Source organism: Salvelinus fontinalis, chromosome 28 (genome assembly GCF_029448725.1).
Source record: "Salvelinus fontinalis isolate EN_2023a chromosome 28, ASM2944872v1, whole genome shotgun sequence".
Classification (NCBI taxonomy): Eukaryota; Metazoa; Chordata; class Actinopteri; order Salmoniformes; family Salmonidae; genus Salvelinus; species Salvelinus fontinalis.
The window spans coordinates 38,907,640-38,926,254 of NC_074692.1; the positions used below are offsets into that span (position 1 = coordinate 38,907,640).

Sequence of the window (18,615 nt, forward strand, 5' to 3'; positions counted from 1 at the left end):
GCCTGGTCTCTATTGACAGGCTGTAGGTTTAGGGAGAGCGATCCTGGAGCCTTGTATTCACCACCCAGCGTGTCCTCCATTGTGAAACACGTAGTCAGCCCTCTTTGTAGTGGCCAGAAGCTGCTGGGAGTCAGACTTCTCAGACTTCAAGGTCATAGCGAGTAAAAAAAAAAAGGAGCGTTTATTTGCTTTGCATCTAAGATTATGTATATAATTCAGATATACAGTAGCTCAAATCTTCCGTCAGTGTTCGGAGCATACTTTGTGTAGAATGAAAGGAGGGGTTGTATTGGACAGTATTCCACTAGTATACAGTAGAAAGATTTTATATTCTGTAACGCTACACTTACAAAGCAATTGTTGGGGAAGATACTGCCCCCTTGTGGTGAATATATGAGAAATTATGGACATTTACTTGGCTATATTTTTGGAAATTATGCAAGTATCTTGTGTGAATGTTGCTGTTATGTTTACTATATATATTTTGAATATCTTATCCAACTTGCCACAAAGCTATTCCCTTTTCTATTCTAAACAAATGTTTGTCTGTGCAGCAAATGGACGATGCAGTGTACACGTTTGAGCAGATCCTCCACCAAAGTCTGGAGGACCAGGGGCCAGAGGGGCTCTGTAAGAACATCCAACGCTGCCAGGACCGGGTCATCAAGGTAAGACACAGGAGAGGGTTGGCCCTGCTGCCCGCCATGGCACAGTGATGGGCAGAGGAAGGGTGGGGAAATAGGATTGATACTATACAAATTTTCTCATTTTCCTGTTGTATGGAAAATCCTACTATAGGAAACCAAGAGGGGATTTAGTTGATTTGTTTGTTGACGTTTTAGCTCTGAGGCCTTTCTCAGTGACGCGCTATATACTCTAGTGGTGATTCCCAATCTCTTCTGACTTTCGTTTCCCTCATTTCTGTCCCCCTCTCTCCTCAGAAATTTGACTACGACAGCAGCACAGTCCGGAAGAGGTTTTTCAGAGAGGCTCTTCTTCAGATCTTTATCCCTTACATGCTGAAGCAGCTCACTCCCTCCGTATCCTCTGTAAGTCCATCAGCTATACACCGTCTGTTGGAACACTGTTCACATTCTCACAGTCAAACTAGACGGTGTGACTAGACTGACACTGTTGGGTCAAATTCATACATTATTAGTGCGTTTGTAAATTCACTCTGGAGTGCTAGAGTGCACTCTGGGCGTTTGTAAATTCAGAGTGTTGTCAGATTGTCCATTAGTAGATTCATAGCGTTTCGCTCTCGAAGCGCACACTGAACGCTCTGGCCGAGGAGTAGGGTGGATCAGAGTGTTATGACCTCACACTGAACGCTCTGGCCGAGGAGTAGGGTGGATCAGAGCGTTATGACCTCACACTGGACGCTCTGGCCGAGGAGTAGGGTGGATCAGAGTGTTATGACCTCACACTGGACGCTCTGGCCGAGGAGTAGGGTGGATCAGAGCGTTATGACCTCACACTGGACGCTCTGGCCGAGGAGTAGGGTGGATCAGAGTGTTATGACCTCACACTGGACGCTCTGGCCGAGGAGTAGGGTGGATCAGAGTGTTATGACCTCACACTGGACGCTCTGGCCGAGGAGTAGGGTGGATCCTAGCGTTATGACCTCACACTGGACGCTCTGGCCGAGGAGTAGGGTGGATCCTAGCGTTATGACCTCACACTGGACGCTCTGGCCGAGGAGTAGGGTGGATCAGAGTGTTATGACCTCACACTGTACGCTCTGGCCGAGGAGTAGGGTGGATCCTAGCGTTATGACCTCACACTGGACGCTCTGGCCGAGGAGTAGGGTGGATCAGAGTGTTATGACCTCACACTGGACGCTCTGGCCGAGGAGTAGGGTGGATCAGAGTGTTATGACCTCACACTGTACGCTCTGGCCGAGGAGTAGGGTGGATCCTAGCGTTATGACCTCACACTGGACGCTCTGGCCGAGGAGTAGGGTGGATCAAAGCGTTATGACCTCACTACAGCAGTCAAGCACCCAAACTAACTGGCTAAAGTTGCCTAGCTACTTCCAAACACAAATGTGAGAACACCTCACTCTGACCATTTTACTTGCCCTAGCAGAGCTGGTTAGGCTGTTATCATGCTATCTAGCGTGTTGGTAACTGTGCTGCTGGCAACAATTAAACATATATTTTTTTACTGACACTGGTCATATTCAATGGGTGCTGCGCATTTAAAATCATCAGTTATTCTGCTCTCTGGCACACAGGAGAGTGCTCTGAAATCAGAGTGAATTTACGAACGCACCCAATGTACTGTGTGAAACTGACATTACATTTCCATGCAATGGCATTCTCTTTGTCATTGTGATAAGTTCTCTCTTTGCCTGTCTCTCCTGAGTGAGTGATTCCTTTTGGGTTGTCATACTTTTTCGTCTGGTGGCCAGGAGCTGCCTCGTTTCCAGGAGCTGATCTTCGAGGACTTTTCTCATTTCATCCTGGTGGAGAACATCTTTGAGGAAGTGGTGCTGCACTCTGTCATGAAGGACATCATGATGGGTGAGTCTTACAGCTTAAACAGTGGCTGTGTCCTTAATGGCACGTTATTCCCTTTGTAGTGCATTACTATGGGCCCTGGTCAATAGTAGGAAAAGGCTATTGGGGACTCAGGTGTATCCTTCTCTTATTAATAAACACAAAAACAAGGTTTTAATTGAGAAGCAGGCATTGGTCTGAATTCACATGAGCACCACACTGCCTACTTGACCTATGCTCTGCCAAGGTTTTCCACCACACTGCTTTGGCCTACTACAGTTGTTATGTTGGTCTATTGTACTTTAAACAATGTATAGGCAGGATTAGGATTCAAATCTTCTCAAACAGCTTAATTATTGCTCCCACAATGTGACCGTATACAAGGCAATGTATTAAAATTTTCCCACCCCACACGAAGACTTTATCCCACTGCACTACCTTTCAATATGAAAGTAGGCTTTGCTTTTATACTTAAAAGACATTAGGCTTGTTCGAGTGAGCTTTTTTTTCTTGTCGTAATGGATGTGGTGCCTGCCTGTAATTCTTTAAACCTTTTTATTTTAGCAATATATGTCATTGTGGAAAAAGATGTATTAACATCCTTTTTGGTCAGTAGGAACCCAACATAACAACAGGTGGTGGTAACTCATACAGTACCAGTCCAGAGTTTAGACACACCTTCTCATTCAAGGGGTTTTCTTTATTTTTACTATTTTCTACGTTGTAGAATAATAGTGAAGACATTACTATGGAATCATGTAGTAACCCAAAAAGTGTTAAACAAATCAAAATATATTTGAGATTCTTCAAAGTAGCCACCCTTTGCCTTGACAGCTTTGCACTCTTGGCATTCTCTCAACCAGCTTCATGAGGTAGTCACCTGGAATGCATTTTAATTAACAAGTGTGCCTTGATAAAAATGTATTTGTGGAATTTCTTTTCGCAATGCGTTTGAGCCAATCAGTTGTGTTGTGACAAGGTAGGGGTGGGATACAGAAGATTTGGTAAAAGACCAAGTCCATATTATGGCAAGAGCAGCTCAAATAAGCAAAGATAAATGAAGTCCATCATTACTTTAACCCATTTAATCCCACATTTTTTCCAGACATGAAAATATAGTAGTTTTAGTTGTACACTTTAGTTGTACAGTCAATGTGTAACTCTTGTTTATTGTCGCACTGCTTTTCTTTATCTTGGCCAGGTCACAGTTGTATGAGAACTTGTTCTCAACTGGCCTATCTGGTTAAATAAAGGTGAAATAAAAAAATACAAATAAAACGTCCTGTCTCACACTATTCATAAAGGCAACTGGTTCACTTCCTTGTAACTCACCTCAGCGAGTTAGGGTTCAACGTATAAATCATGCATAAAATGTGCATTTTGAAACACAAAATTTGACTAAATGTGTGAACATTTAAAAATGTATGCTTATTTGGGGGAATTTAAACGGTTTACTTGTAATGCAAAGGGTTAATAAAATAAAAACGGTATGGGGTTCTTGGTAACGGACAAACGGTTTCTGACGAGAGGGGGAGTTGTGTACCTCCAAGTTGATTTGCAAAGTTTTCATTGATTATTGGTGTTCTATTGGCTTAGTGATGGGAAGATTTGAATTTAACATCACATAGTCGCAACTATACTATTTGAATGTTATGTTATGTATTCAGTGCATGGAATAGTACTCGTGCTATAGCTAGGGCCCAGAGTTCTTCCTTACCAAGGTGACCTCAGTAGGGAAAACTCAAGGCCGTGTTAAAAGCTTCTGCTGCTCCCGTGGTCTGTGTACAATGTCTTAATGTCTCTCTCTCTCTTCTTCCCTCTTACTGTAGCTGTCAAGGAGGCAGCAGTCCAGAGAAGACACAACCTTTACAGGGACAGCATAGTGCTGACCAGCAGTGATCCCAACCTCCACCTGCTGGGGGATAACCCTGCCATCGACTGGGCTGGGGAGTATGGGACAGGACAGGAAGAGGTGGACAGGGAGGAGACTGGGGACAGCACAGGAGGGGCGGCCCAGAGGAGGCGCAGGATGAAGCAGGTAGTCTCTATGATCCAGCTGGATGGCTCTCCCATCCTGGTCAATGAGTCCTATCTGGACATCCCCATGGTGGACAGCATCCCTGAGGAGGGGGGAGTGGACCAGAACACCGATGCCTCAGCTCCAGAGAGTGTCCACCAGGAACCAGCCAAAGTTAATGGAACCAGTCTGAAAGGAAAGAGAAAGGCCCCTCCTCCTCCAGTCCAGCCAGAGAACATTCCATCCCCTGCCCTAACCAATGGCTCTGTCCTAGAAGGTGAGCCGGCGACAATCTTGAGTGAGGCCCCAGAGGTACAGACCAAAATCTCAGATGTACCCCAGGAAGCTGAGTGTGCGATGAAGTCCCCAGAGGCGAAGAGCTTTTTACACGACCCTGAGAGCACAGCGTCAGCCATTGAGAGTGCCATACGGGAGATTGAGAATGCAGTGCAGGGAGAGGACAGCGAGCTAGCTGTAGAGGTGGCTGTACTGGAGGCAGTGGCAGAAGTTTCACCCTCAAGCCAGAAGGATAGTGTACCCCTAAGCAAAGAGGAGGAATCTTTAAAACCAATTCATCAGGAGGCACTGGCACGAACAGCTTTTAGCCAAGAGGAAAGCACACCTTCCAGTTTAGAGGAGGTATCTTCCTCACTCTCTACTCAGACTAGGGTAGCAGCAAAAGAGGAGATCCCCACACCAACAGCCCTGGAGACGGAGCCAGTCCCTGACCCAGGACCAATGCCAGAGGAGGTAGAGACCACTTCAGTAGTCAGTTCAGAGTTGGAACAGGCAACAGTGGATTTGGGCTCCCTGTCCCCGCCACATGACGACAGTGGCTTCCAGTCTTTCACCAGTGAGGCGGTGAAGAAGGTGGATGATGCTGCCCCAGTACAGAGGGGCCAGAGGCAGTAGAGGTGGTCCCTGAGGCAGGGGGTGATGGCGTGACTGTGGCCCAGTAGGGAACAGCAGCACAGAACAATGACTCTGAGACCGGAAAGGAGAAGGACTCCGGGAAGGCAGAGAGTCAGTGAGGAATTAGTCCTCGTTTAGGCTGTATGCTGGCATTGATTTAAATGTTTTTTTCTGAAGACAGGCATATTATACTACATAAACCTAATCTCACAAAAGCATAGACAATTTAATACATGGAAAATGGTTTGTATACAGTAGTTTTTCCATTAGATCAACTGATTGGTTTACACCTTCAAGATAATTCTAATAAGTTCTAAACTTTTTTATTTTTTGTCCACACATTATCCACCAATACTAAATCAGTCTGTACCTTAGGTGGGGCTCAATTACAACTTGAATGTCTCTATTGTTTTTGTGTTTCTATATTTTGACAGACATTCCAACTGATAAAGCATGTGCATTCCATTCAACCCACATTCCAATTGATAACATGTACATTGTAGCCCGAGTGCCAGATATGTTTGTGCGCTCATGCCAACTTATTGTCACTCATTGTCATGCCAAACATGGCTTGATAATGAATGGAATTTACAAGCGCACAAACAGATTTGGGACCAGGCTATGTGTGTATTGCATTACATCCACACAAGGGGAACTCATTCATGATGCTTTTTTAGTATATATTCACTGTGTAGTGAATGATGAGGACGATTGAAGGACCCAGTTGTCCTCGTCATGGTGTTCTGTAAATATGAAATCGCACAATTCAGGTGCTTTTCTTGGTTGGGTATACAGAATCTTAGACGCCTTCCTAATATTGAGTTGCACCCCCTTTCCCCTCAGAACCGCCTCAATTTGTCAGGACAGGGACTCTAATGCTTCCCACAGTTGTCAAGTTGTTTTGATTCCTTGTGGGTGGTGGACCATTCTTGATACACACAGGAAACTGTTGAGTGTGAAACACCCAGCAGCGTTGCAGTTCTTGACACAAATCGGTGCGCCTGGCACCTACTACCACTTCCGGTTCCAAGACACTTAAATCTTGTCTTGCTCATTCACCCTCTAAATGGCACACATCCACAATCTGTCTCAAGGCTTAAACATCATTCTTTAACCTGTCTCCTCAAATCAGCTATACTGATTTAACAAGTGACATCAATAATTGATCATAGCTTTCACCTGGATTTACCTGGTCAGTCTCATGGAAAGGACAGGTGTCCTTAATGTTTTGTACACCGTGTATAATGTTCGGTGGCATCATTGATTTGTTTAAAGTTTGCTTAGTTAACCCTCTGATCTGCACTACTGCTCAACCCTGAATCTACATGCTGTCAAGTGTGCGGCTTACCCATGGTGTTAAATTCTATTTGGATTGGACCACGGCAAGGTGTGCAAAGCTAGAGCTAGCCATAGTGAAATAAAAATCAGAGTATTTATTCCATAGATTCAACGACCAATATGTCCTTGTTATCTTATTGGTGTTTGTCCCACATCTTTCATACAGTTGCTCTCTGAAGTCTCCTGTCAGTTTAATGTTTTATTATCAGAGGATTTCAAATACTGTTGTAATCGTGCATCTGTCTGCAATAATCTTCTGGGGTATTTGATGGGAAGGTGCCTGGGAATCAAGCAATCCTGTAGTAATCGTGCCTTATGGAATACTGGAAAACATTGCGTTCAAAGTACTTTTTATTTCAAATTGAAATGACAATCTGTCAAACATAATGATGTGCACAACTCTTCTGTTATCATGGCAAAATATGACATCAAATGAGTAATGCTATTTATATGTTGTCCTTAATATTTTACCATTTATTATTGATATGACTGGGAATACCTCAGTTCTGACATTGAATGGCTCCTAACAGAAAAAGCCTCTGTACATGCAGTATTAAATACATTGTTGGCCCTTTTCACCACCATAGTCATTCTTTTTTCAAAGACTATAGTACAAAATGCATATCTTCAGTGATATACATGGTTTTCCCCCCATTTGTTTTCTTGTATTTATTATGTATTCCACACTGCCTTGTGTCCCTGTCCCCAACCCATCCCCTTTGATGAGCGTACTTTTACATTTGTTTTACTCAATGTCATACAACAGACTGTTAGTGATCCATAAATAATTATTGATTTAAGTATGTTGGTCTGTTATGGTTTTCCATTGGAACACAGGTTTGTTAAAGGGGACAATCTGGGATTTGAAAAACAAGTGGGCTTCCTGACACTATTGTTGGTAAACAGATGAGGGATGGAGAAATGTTACCACTCAAATTCCAAAATGGATGTGCCAATCGCAGATTGCCCTCTTTTGAAATGGTTGTTGGGTTCATGTGGAGCAGTATTTAAACTTGCTTTCACATTGACTGTCATAATTCCAAATGTATTTTACTCCATTGTTTGTAAGCAATGCAATTGTAAACATGGTTAAAAGTATAAATAAAAACAAATCAATATGGTTAAAATGTATCATTGATGGTCATTCCTTGTGTCCATAGCCCTGTCTATAAATGTGAGATTGGTTCCATTTCTCCAGCCCCATCCCCGTGCATCTGTTCAAAACAGTGGTGGGGTGCCTTCTTTGTTGTTTGTACTGCAGATTGCCTGCTTTGTTGTTTGAACTGCAGATTGCCTGCTTTGTTTGAACTGCAGATTGCCTGCTTTGTTTGAACTGCAGATTGCCTGCTTTGTTGTTTGTACTGCAGATTGCCTGCTTTGTTGTTTGTACTGCAGATTGCCTGCTTTGTTGTTTGAACTGCAGATTGCCTGCTTTGTTGTTTGAACTGCAGATTGCCTGCTTTGTTGTTTGTACTGCAGATTGCCTGCTTTGTTGTTTGTACTGCAGATTGCCTGCTTTGTTGTTTGTACTGCAGATTGCCTGCTTTGTTGTTTGTACTGCAGATTGCCTGGTTTGCGTTTCTCATAGATTGGTTCATGCATATCTGGTGAACTGTCTGAAGGGAGACTTCAGAAGAGGGCAATGTAGTAGCCATAGATGAATTGTCTGTTTTAGGAAATGCCAACTGTAGAGACTACAGGCCTACTACGAAGGTATAGTATGTATAACCCACATTAAATAGCGATCTTCCACGAACCAAATGAAAGATCCCTCTAAAAATGTTAGATTATATTTCAAGAGACCGTTGTTCAATGTTTTGGATCTCCTATTTTAGCCTTTTCTTATGTAACCTTGGTGTCACGTCATATGCACTTGATGTATGAATCATCAATGTGCACTAAGATTATTTTCATCCTTGGAAAAAATAGCAAAGTGCTATTTATGAACACAATTTCTCTCAGAACTGGGGGAAGGCACTAGAACTGGGTTCCCCAACTGGTGGCCTGTGGGTTAAAAAAAATATTGTTAGACGTAAAAACACCAGCAAATTAGCTCTAACGGAGTGTAATTTTGGAAATCTGTTAAAGTATTCCCACGCATAGTACAGCGACATGTGATCGTATACAAATCAGTGGCAGTCAGTGACATTTAAAATGAGGGAGGGAGATTTTTATTAATTTTCATAAGCATGGCCTTATTTCTATTACAGCATATTGAATGACTGTCATTCATATTTCATTCACCCAGCTCAAATGTAACGATGGGTTCAGGCTACTACATGATACTAACATTTTCCCTATACCCATGATGACATTGCTACAACCTAGCCTATGAATTAAAGTACAACGTAGATGCACAGGTCAAGAGAAATGTTTGTAATCAAGGTGACAGACGGTGACACATTTAGTACCGCCTTGCACACTCTTGCCTGCATCTAGCTGATCTAGGATGAAATCATTAGTCCAACAGTTGCAAACGAGAGTTTCTGTTGAACAAATTCAGGTATCTTTGTTCCATTTGCTTCCGTTTTAAGAAACATTTTCAACCGAATCGACGGAATGAATACAGCCCTAATCGCATGCAAACACAGTTCAATTTCATAGCAGCCACATTCAAACAGCATGAACATTTTGCATGAGCACATTGCTGATCTTATCTACGTGCTCTCCTCTCACCCTTTTCCTTCACGTATGGACTTCAGTGCACAACACAGCAGTCTGACCAGGTGAAAAAACCCTTCCAAGCCAAACCATATAACCGCTACCCTCAGCCTGCATTGTCACCATATTAGCTAACGACCTTATTAACGTCATACTCAACATGTCTACCATTTTATTTATTTAACCTTTTATCAGGGAGTCATACTGAGATGAAGGCCCTGAATTACATGAATTACAGAAAAAACACATCAAAATATAAAAACAAAATGCAAGCAGAAAGAAACTATTGTAAAAAACAAACATCAGTAATAAGGTCCTCAATCAGCTAGAACTAACGCCTTCGTAAACCCGCTACAATCATGCAATACAGTTTCAGTTGGTGGCAATAAATTAAAACCAAAAGATTACCTTGACTTGGAAGAGTTCCAGTGTTGGATAGCCGCAGCCAGCTAGCTAACATAGCATCCCTCTGTTATAGCCAGCTAGCTAACATAGCATCCCTCTGTTATAGCCAGCTAGCTAACATAGCATCCCTCTGTTATAGCCAGCTAGCTAACATAGCATCCCTCTGTTTTGAGCCGGGTGTTTGAAAAGTGATACAAATACAACTAAGTATAGTGCTCTCTCGCTTCATTGTTAAAGTAATGAATTTGTTAAAAACGGTCTTTCCCTACATTTTATCCACTGCAGTGCTAGCTAGCTGTAGCTTATGTTTTCAGTACTAGATTCATTCACTGATCCTTTGATTGGGTGGATAACATGTAAGTTCATGCTGCAAGAGCTCTGACAGGTTGGAGGACATCCTCTGGAAGTTAGCATTTATGTGTAAGTCTATAGAATGGGGTGAGAACCATGAGCCTCCTAGGTTTTGTATTGAAGTCATTGAACCCAGAGGAGGACGGAAACTAGCTGTCCTCCGGCTACCACATGACGCTACCCTACAGAGTGCTGTTGAGGCTATTGTAGACCTTCATTGCAAAACAGTGTTTTAAACAATTATTTGATGACGTGAATATAGGGAATATATAATATATAATATATACACTGCTCAAAAAAATAAAGCGAACACTTAAACAACACAATGTAACTCCAAGTCAATCACACTTCTGTGAAATCAAACTGTCCAATTAGGAAGCAACACTGATTGTCACGTTCCTGACCTATTTCTGTTAGTTTGTTATATGTGTTAGTTGGTCAGGACGTGAGTTTGGGTGGGCATTCTATGTTTTCTGTTTCTATGTTGGTTTATGGGTTGCCTGGTATGGCTCTTAACTAGAGGCAGGTGTTTGGCGTTCCTCTAATTAAGAGTCATATTTAGGTAGGTGTTTTCACAGTGTTCGTTGTGGGTGATTGTCTCCTGTGTTTGTGTATGTCGTTAGGCCACACGGGACTGGTTTCGGTTTGTTTGTTCAGTGTTTTTTATGTGTAGGCTTTTTTCCCTGTTCGTGAGTTCTCGTGTGTTATGTGAGTCCTTCGTTCAGATCTGTCTACACCGTTTATTTGTTTTGTTAGTTTATTAGTCAAGTTCGTGTTTTCGTGTTTTTCCTTTAATAAATCATGTCTACAAACTCAGCTGCATTTTGGTTCGATCCCTGCTCCTCCTCTTCTGATGAAGAGGAGGAGGAAAGCCGTTACACTGATTGACAATAAATTTCACATGATGTTGTGCAAATGGAATAGACAAAAGGTGGAAATTATAGGCAATTAGCAAGACACCCCCAAAAAAGGAGTGATTCTGCAGGTGGTGACCACAGACCACTTCTCAGTTCCTATGCTTCCTGGCTGATGTTTTGGTCACTTTTGAATGCTGGCGGTGCTCTCACTCTAGTGGTAGCATGAGACAGAGTCTACAACCCACACAAGTGGCTCAGGTAGTGCAGTTCATTCAGGATGGCACATCAATGCGAGCTGTGGCAAAAAGGTCACCACCTGCAGAATCACTCCTTTTTTGGGGGTGTCTTGCTAATTGCCAATAATTTCCACCGTTTGTCTATTCCATTTGCACAACAGCATGTGAAATTTATTGTCAATCAGTGTTGCTTCCTAAGTGGACAGTTTGATTTCACAGAAGTGTGATTGACTTGGAGTTACATTGTGTTGTTTAAGTGTTCCCTTTATTTTTTTGAGCAGTGTATATTTAGTATAGTTTAATCTAAAAATTATAACAAATGTTTCACTGTATTTATGAAATTCACTGAGGATAGTCTTCGACTTCCTCTTGAGGTTTGAAATTATTGTTTTAGTGTCTGCTTCTTGCGGTCAATTTGCAGTTTACAAACTATTTGTAATTATGTTCAGGCCCCCTGACCATCCGCTCAATTAAACATTGTCCTGGGGCTAAATGTAGTTCATGATCCCTGCACTAGAAGCACTAGTCTAGTGTCTTATGAAAATGCATATTTTTCTCTTCTGTACTGTCTATTATATTGACTAGATAGCCAAGTGACTGCTCACAATGGAAATACATGTCCTCAAAGATGAAACGCAGGCGGTAGGAGGCGAGATCAGATGGGACCGTCGTAGCCAAGGAGAGGGCAGATACGTCATAGAGATAGAGGACTCATCTTTGTATCTGTGACATTATAGCGTCTGAGACCACATGGGCAGCACGATTGAGGCTATTTCCATTTTAATGTAGTCAGTTGTATTTGTCTTCATTGGCTGATTGCGCCCAACTCATAGGAATCCCCACCCAGTTGACTACTTTAAAATAGTGGAAGCCCTCATTGGCAACGTCCATACTAAAACGGGTAATATTCATGAGTCCTCTATCTCTATGAAAAGAGGCACAACTCTCATAAAGTATTTTTTCAAAGTTGCCAAAATGCCACGTGCGTCCACTTATATCAGTGCATTTGTAACAAACTAACCATTACGAAACTTGTATTCGATCAAATAAACCTCACGTAGCAAATTAGCAATTAAATGTTTTGTTGCCAAATTCGACACTCACAGACCTTCATACATAGATTCCTCACTTCGTGGTATTATTTTCGTGGGCGGAGTAAAACCTCTCCCTTCGCCTCTTCCCCTCTGTCTGTAATTGCGGCTTTGCGTACGGCAAAACGGTTTAGGAGAGCGTTGTGACGACATCGTCTACGTACGGCTCTCACCAAAGACCGACAGCTCAGCAATAACAGCCCTCACAGTCGTTTCTTCAAGCTTCACCCAATATAGCGCTCAACTCAATGGGATCCTGCGCAAAACACAGAGGAGACGACATCGTTCATCATCGCTCTATTACCGAATCTGATAACTGCAACTGAGCGCTACTTCGCATTCGGACTACATATTTACAGAAGCTGAACACATTTCCTGAGCTTCCTTCTGCAGTAAGGGAATGGGGGTATGACCGACCCCCGAATCCCAACTCTGTTCTATCAGTTGTAGGAGCGCTTTGCAGCATGCTATCGCCGAAAAGAGGGGTCGATCACAGGCCCGCCGCTACGCTTCTAACCCAGGTTGCTGTTATTGCAATTTTCGTGTCTATGAGCGCTTGCATGCCAGGTAAGAACAACACTTTTAATATGGAAGTCGGCGCATGTTTTGCGCACATTTATTAAAGTTGATGTGGATGATGTCATATGCTGTCAATTAAAACATATTTACAGATGTTATCGCGTTCCCTAACATATAGTAACATATGATAGGCCTACACTAACTAATGAAAATATGACTTATCTGACCATAGGCTATTTTAGAATTTAAAAGTGATATTTCAATTGGTGTGTATTCCCATTTGTGAATGTTATGTGTTTAAGCACGCAACTTCAGAGCACCTGTGGTTTCTGTGAGGCTTGTTTTTGAAATCCCCCTTCAGTTTTTTGGGGATAGCTCAATTCATAGTGCATAGCACAGACTACACATGAGATATTTGGGTCATGTTTCAATAAATTCTATGTATCTGAAATGGTGTACCTCAAACACTGACATATTACCCTGGGGGAGGGTGGTGACGCATCTGGCTGGGGATGACCTGATAAGATGTGACGTATGGCATGTCTGTGGACACTCACACTTAAACAGTAATTACTAGAGCCATATATAAATGGCCGTTACTGACTAGTGACTACATTGCATGATTACCAGAAGGCCGGGAACCTTTATTAGGTTACAAGCCTGGACTACACGGCTGCAAAATGCATTACAATGATACCATGTATCATATCATCCATATGTAGACACTTGGACGGACACACACACACACCCGTGAGGTATCTTATCTTCGTGGTGAAATGGAAACTGGCTATCAGTAGGCAAGCTGTTCTGTGACACACTCCCCCTGTCAGAGAGACTACCCCTATTCAAGTCATTGGTCAGAGGTACTATGTCCATTCCAGTGATGGTATTTATGCTGTCCTGTGACACATTCCCCCTGTCAGAGAAACCAGCAGAGATCTTCTGTGTATAAAGGGCAAAAATGCATCTAATGACGCACTTTGCTGTTCTACGACTGGTCTGAGGCAGTCGGTAAATAACAAGCGTTTTAAAGTGCAACTTTACTAATGATGGTTTTGTGAAACAGCTTGGAGATTTAAAGATGCTCCTACGAAGGTTCTAACGATGAGTTTAGCCTTAAGATGCTTTCGGGAAACTGTGCCCTGTATATTTTGCTCCAACCCTAATCTAGCACACCTGATTTTAAAAAATGGGTTGATAAGCTGAATCATGTTAGTTACAACTTGGGTTGGAGCAAAAACCCACAGGAGGGTAGCTCTCCAGGAATAGGGTTGGAGAACCCTGTTCTAGGCTGTCCTCTAACACATTCCCCCTGTCAGAGAAACCACAGAAATAGATTCACTAGAATGGGAATCCCTATTCAAGTCAATGGTCAGAGTTTCCCGTGTGGCTCAGTTGGTAGAGCATGGAGCTTTAATAGTTTTTTTTCCCCCTTCAGAGAAATTAGCCATCAAATTCCCTGAGAATACATTACCGGTACATAATATGAATAAACAATACTCCAAGCTGCAGCTTCATACTACTTGTCAAACATAATGGATGTTTGGTCCAAATCAGATGTTGGGTACTATATGTATTGAATATTATATGAATCTTTCTAAATTGAAATTACTTGTGTCAGTGTAAAATGTATCCCAAACAAAAAAAACATTGATTTCAAAGTTAATAAATCATACAACTCAATGCACAAAGATGACTTTTACCAATTTACACTGATAATTTTACAAAAACACATTCACTGGAAGAACTGTGAAGATGCAGAGTTTAGTAAAACGATTTTGGTAAAATCTTCCTCAGTTTTTTTTTTTGGTGTCCACGTTTTCAAAAATATCTGCTCCGAATTAAGATTCAACGACATATGCAGAAAGAATGGGGTATCAGCTATGACATGACACATTGACTTTAAAACTTTCTTTTGGTTATTGAAATACAGTAAGTGAAGTGGATTTACACTTGTTAACGGAATTGCAGTAACGGAATTTCATTATATGTCCATGATCTGTACTACACAGAAATGCATAATTATGCATATGAATGTCATTCTCTTCATGTTGATGTATCCTAAATAGGTTCACAAAGGTAGAAATATGCAAAATCATCCTTTGCATATTTGGTTATTATTCTACATGCTGGCTATTATTTTAATGAGCTCTACAAGACTAAATTTGATTGGCACGGGCAAGACCAAATCTGAACCAGACATTGACATCTGTTTCACAAGTTTGTACATCAAAGTACAGCACAGTAGAGCTCAATAAAGTACAGTATTGTACTGAACTCTACTGTGCTGACCAAACTTGTGAATCCAACTGTTTGTGACTACTATGATTTCCCATTGTAGCCAATTCAATTGCAGAAATTCCTTTACCAATTTTTTTTATTTATTTTTTGGTGGGGGGGGGATGTCGAGTTTTAATCACATATTAATTCATAAACAAAATTGATATCAGTAAAAACACTAATTCATAGGTCTACCTTTACTTGTTAGCTCTGTGAACTTTCATTAACCTCTGTCCTCATGAGATAAATTAGAAAAGATCTTAAAGGTATGTGTTTTTTTTGGTAACAGAATTTCAAGGCATAAGGCAATGTTTCTTAAACTTACAGAAGGCAGAAACATTTATTCATATTAGCTGGCAGGGGTCTTCAATATCATTGTGTTTTGATGTATTTCTTATACCTTTAATACTAATACCTTTTCTATGTGTTTGACCAAAAGCCTTTGCTAATTCTACATTTTTAGGGTGGAAAATGGTTAAACTAGGTGTGTGTGTGTGTGTATATATATCAAAACATGTAGCTTTCATATGACACGCTCATGTAGCTTTTAATTTGACATGCTCATATGAACTTCACATGTTGGTGCTCATGGGTTATTTTACATGACCAATGGCCAATTTGGGTGCAATCAGTTAGGCTTAATGTCTTTTAAAAAGATAATGTTGCAGGAATTCTTGTTTCTAACTACAGAAACCCTTTCAGAACAATCTGAGAGGGTGGGTGTCATGGCTTGCTGAAATGAAATGGAACAACCCTGTTGTGAGCTCTTAAGCACAGGTAGCAATGACAGACTGGGGTGTCCTAATTTGCACCCCATTCCATTTTACAGTGCACTACTTTCGACCAGAGCTCAAAGGGTGGTCGGAAGTAGTTTGCTATATAGGGTGTTATTTGGGACTTAACCTGGGTCTGTGAGCTCTGTGCTGCTGTGGATAGAAGGACTGAGAGGAGAGCACAGGCTTCTGTTAAGGCTGTAAAATGGAGATTATAACCTGATTATAGTGCCATAGAGGAGAGCACTACAACTGTATAGTATTCTGCTCCTTAAAAGAGATGTGCTGGGCTTGCACTGCCGTCCTGCATACACTCTTTCCTTATGTCCAAAAAAGACTGTTTTTAGAGAGAAACAGTTTCTGGCATTATGTTTTAGAGTGATGCAGTTTCAGACCAGAGGGAGGCCCCATTGTTAAAATTCAGATCTATAATGTGGGTTTGTTTCTCCAGTAATTTGGGTAGGAAATAGGATGCAACCTGTGACTGTTCAAGGAAACCATAGGCTTTGTCCAACTCTTCTTGGAAGAGATGCCACTTGGAATACCAGAAGCACAATTAAAAGCCTATCAATGATAATTGAGAATAAGGGGATTGACATTTAGTGTTGAGAGAAGAGAACGTTTCTGGGGGAAATCGATTGCTTTGTCGCCGTGGAGATGTCGAATTTGTTGTTTTGCTGATGCCCCAAGAGGAGGAGAGAGAGATGAAAGGGGGGAGATGAGGTAGGAGAGATGGATGAATGAAAAGGTTAGCTGCCAAGGTTTATTAGATGCTGTGGAGCGTAACCGGGGCAACACGACCAGGGCAGTTCTGTTCCTTTCCCCGAAGGCGTTGGTTTTGGGAGCGAGACCGAATTTGGTTTCTTCATCTCACCTGCCTCTTATTGTCTTACAGGCTCTCACGTCTGCAGAGGTCTTGGCTTTAGCCTCAAAAGGAAGTGCATGGACTTGCTGTTACTGGCTGTCTTAGGGATTTTTTTGCACAAAAAAATATTTGAAGTAAGATCTGATTTAAACATTAAGAAACCTTCATGTTTTTTCATGTATTTCCTGGCCCAGTGTTTTGTTGTTGTGTGGAAGTGAATGGAAAATGTCAATCGACTGACGTCACACATGGTGAACTAACTGGCCTGCTTGCTGTCAGCAGCTTTCAGATCTTATCGTGTCACAAAAGAATGACCAAATGTTAGATTTAGAGGTTCCAAAACTTGTCTGCTGTGCTGTGTGCGTCTTGCATATCTTTGCTCTTTTTGAATCCTCCTTTCTATTCTGAAGAGAGAATATAACCAAAATCATTTGAATGATAGGTTAATAGTTTTGAGACTTACGATATTTTCCATTGCAGAGTTCTGTTCCCAGAAACACTTATATCCTATGAAGATCATTTCAACCACATCCTCAAATTAAGATTTAAATGTATTTAACTAGGCAAGTCAGGGGACCATGTCTAATAATTTAGTCAGGCACTGGAATAGAAGCCTAACTGATTCCGGGCCGCTGTCACACAACCCTGATCAATGGGAACCATTTGAATCAGTTCTATTTAAGTCTTCATGATTTACTGATATCAGGGATATTAGTGTGTATTATCAATCATTCATTAGGCTGTATTCTGTAATGCCTGAATCTGTTTGACTTAACATTTTAATGTTGATCGGTAAATCAACATTCCCGTAACCAGATGGAAATAACATATTTGTGCTTTTAATACCAAAAACATAACAGGACACCTACTACTACTCTGTTTATGAATACTCATTCATTTTATGTCATATTTTCCCATCATGACTAGGGATTGCTTTATGCCCAATCTGGATGAACAGAGGTGAAATCATGTGAAGTGCATTAAGAATAGAATGGGGAAAATAAAGTATATTGTAGAGGGAACATTCTTTGTCATATCGTTTTTACGTTTATGCCTTAAAGTATTTTAATATCTCTTCTCTCATGTCACTGTGACATTCTGCATGGCTAAACAAGGACACGAAGTCCTCCTTGCACATGGCAGATTAAGTGCATAAGTCAAACCAGTCCATCTCTTGCCATATTAAAGGTGGACTTTTTGGGTCCTTGTTTAGCCTTGCAGAATGCCACAGTGACTCACAGGAGAGAAGATCCAGTAAATGAATAGGTAGTGTGAAAATACATATCAGGCAGGCAGCTGGGGCTATCTGTGTTATTATACAATACATTCTGGAGGGGGGCTCAATGACTTTCAATGGTTCACATAGACTCACGCCTGTAGGTTGTCTCAGGTGAGATCAGATCGCACTCACTACTAGACATTGTTCTGGGAATAGTCAATGTCATTACCCTAGAAATAGATTTGATTTCAATGTTCAATACTGCAGATCAAATCACGTCCCCAGTCGACTTTCCTGCTGAGTCCCCAGTCGACTTTCCTACGCGGTTACTGCTGAGCCTGGCCACGCGGATACTTCTGGCCACGCGGTTACTGCTGAGCCTGGCCACGCGGTTACTTCTGGCCACGCGGTTACTGCTGAGCCTGGCCACACGGTTACTGCTGAGCCTGGCCACGCGGATACTTCTGGCCACGCGGATACTTCTGGCCACGCGGTTACTGCTGAGCCTGGCCACGCGGTTACTGCTGAGCCTGGCCACGCGGTTACTGCTGAGCCTGGCCACGCGGTTACTGCTGAGCCTGGCCACGCGG

General features: G+C 41.9%; 2 protein-coding genes across 2 annotated transcripts in view; both read left to right on the top strand.

Annotated features, from left to right (window-relative positions):
• LOC129826689 (protein Niban 2-like) overlaps positions 1-7,899 on the top strand; it is a 35,389-nt gene extending 27,490 nt beyond the window's left edge. Inside the window, exons 11-14 of the mRNA XM_055887695.1 lie at positions 555-668; positions 942-1,049; positions 2,414-2,525; positions 4,331-7,899. Of these exons, the coding sequence (XP_055743670.1) occupies positions 555-668; positions 942-1,049; positions 2,414-2,525; positions 4,331-5,430 (1,434 nt within the window). The 3' untranslated portion in view covers positions 5,431-7,899. The remainder of the gene's footprint in view (positions 1-554; positions 669-941; positions 1,050-2,413; positions 2,526-4,330) is intronic.
• Positions 7,900-12,493: 4,594 nt separating this feature from the next.
• LOC129826690 (neural proliferation differentiation and control protein 1-like) overlaps positions 12,494-18,615 on the top strand; it is a 47,660-nt gene continuing 41,538 nt past the window's right edge. Inside the window, exon 1 of the mRNA XM_055887696.1 lies at positions 12,494-12,936. Coding sequence (XP_055743671.1) covers positions 12,834-12,936 — 103 coding nt within the window. The 5' untranslated portion in view covers positions 12,494-12,833. The remainder of the gene's footprint in view (positions 12,937-18,615) is intronic.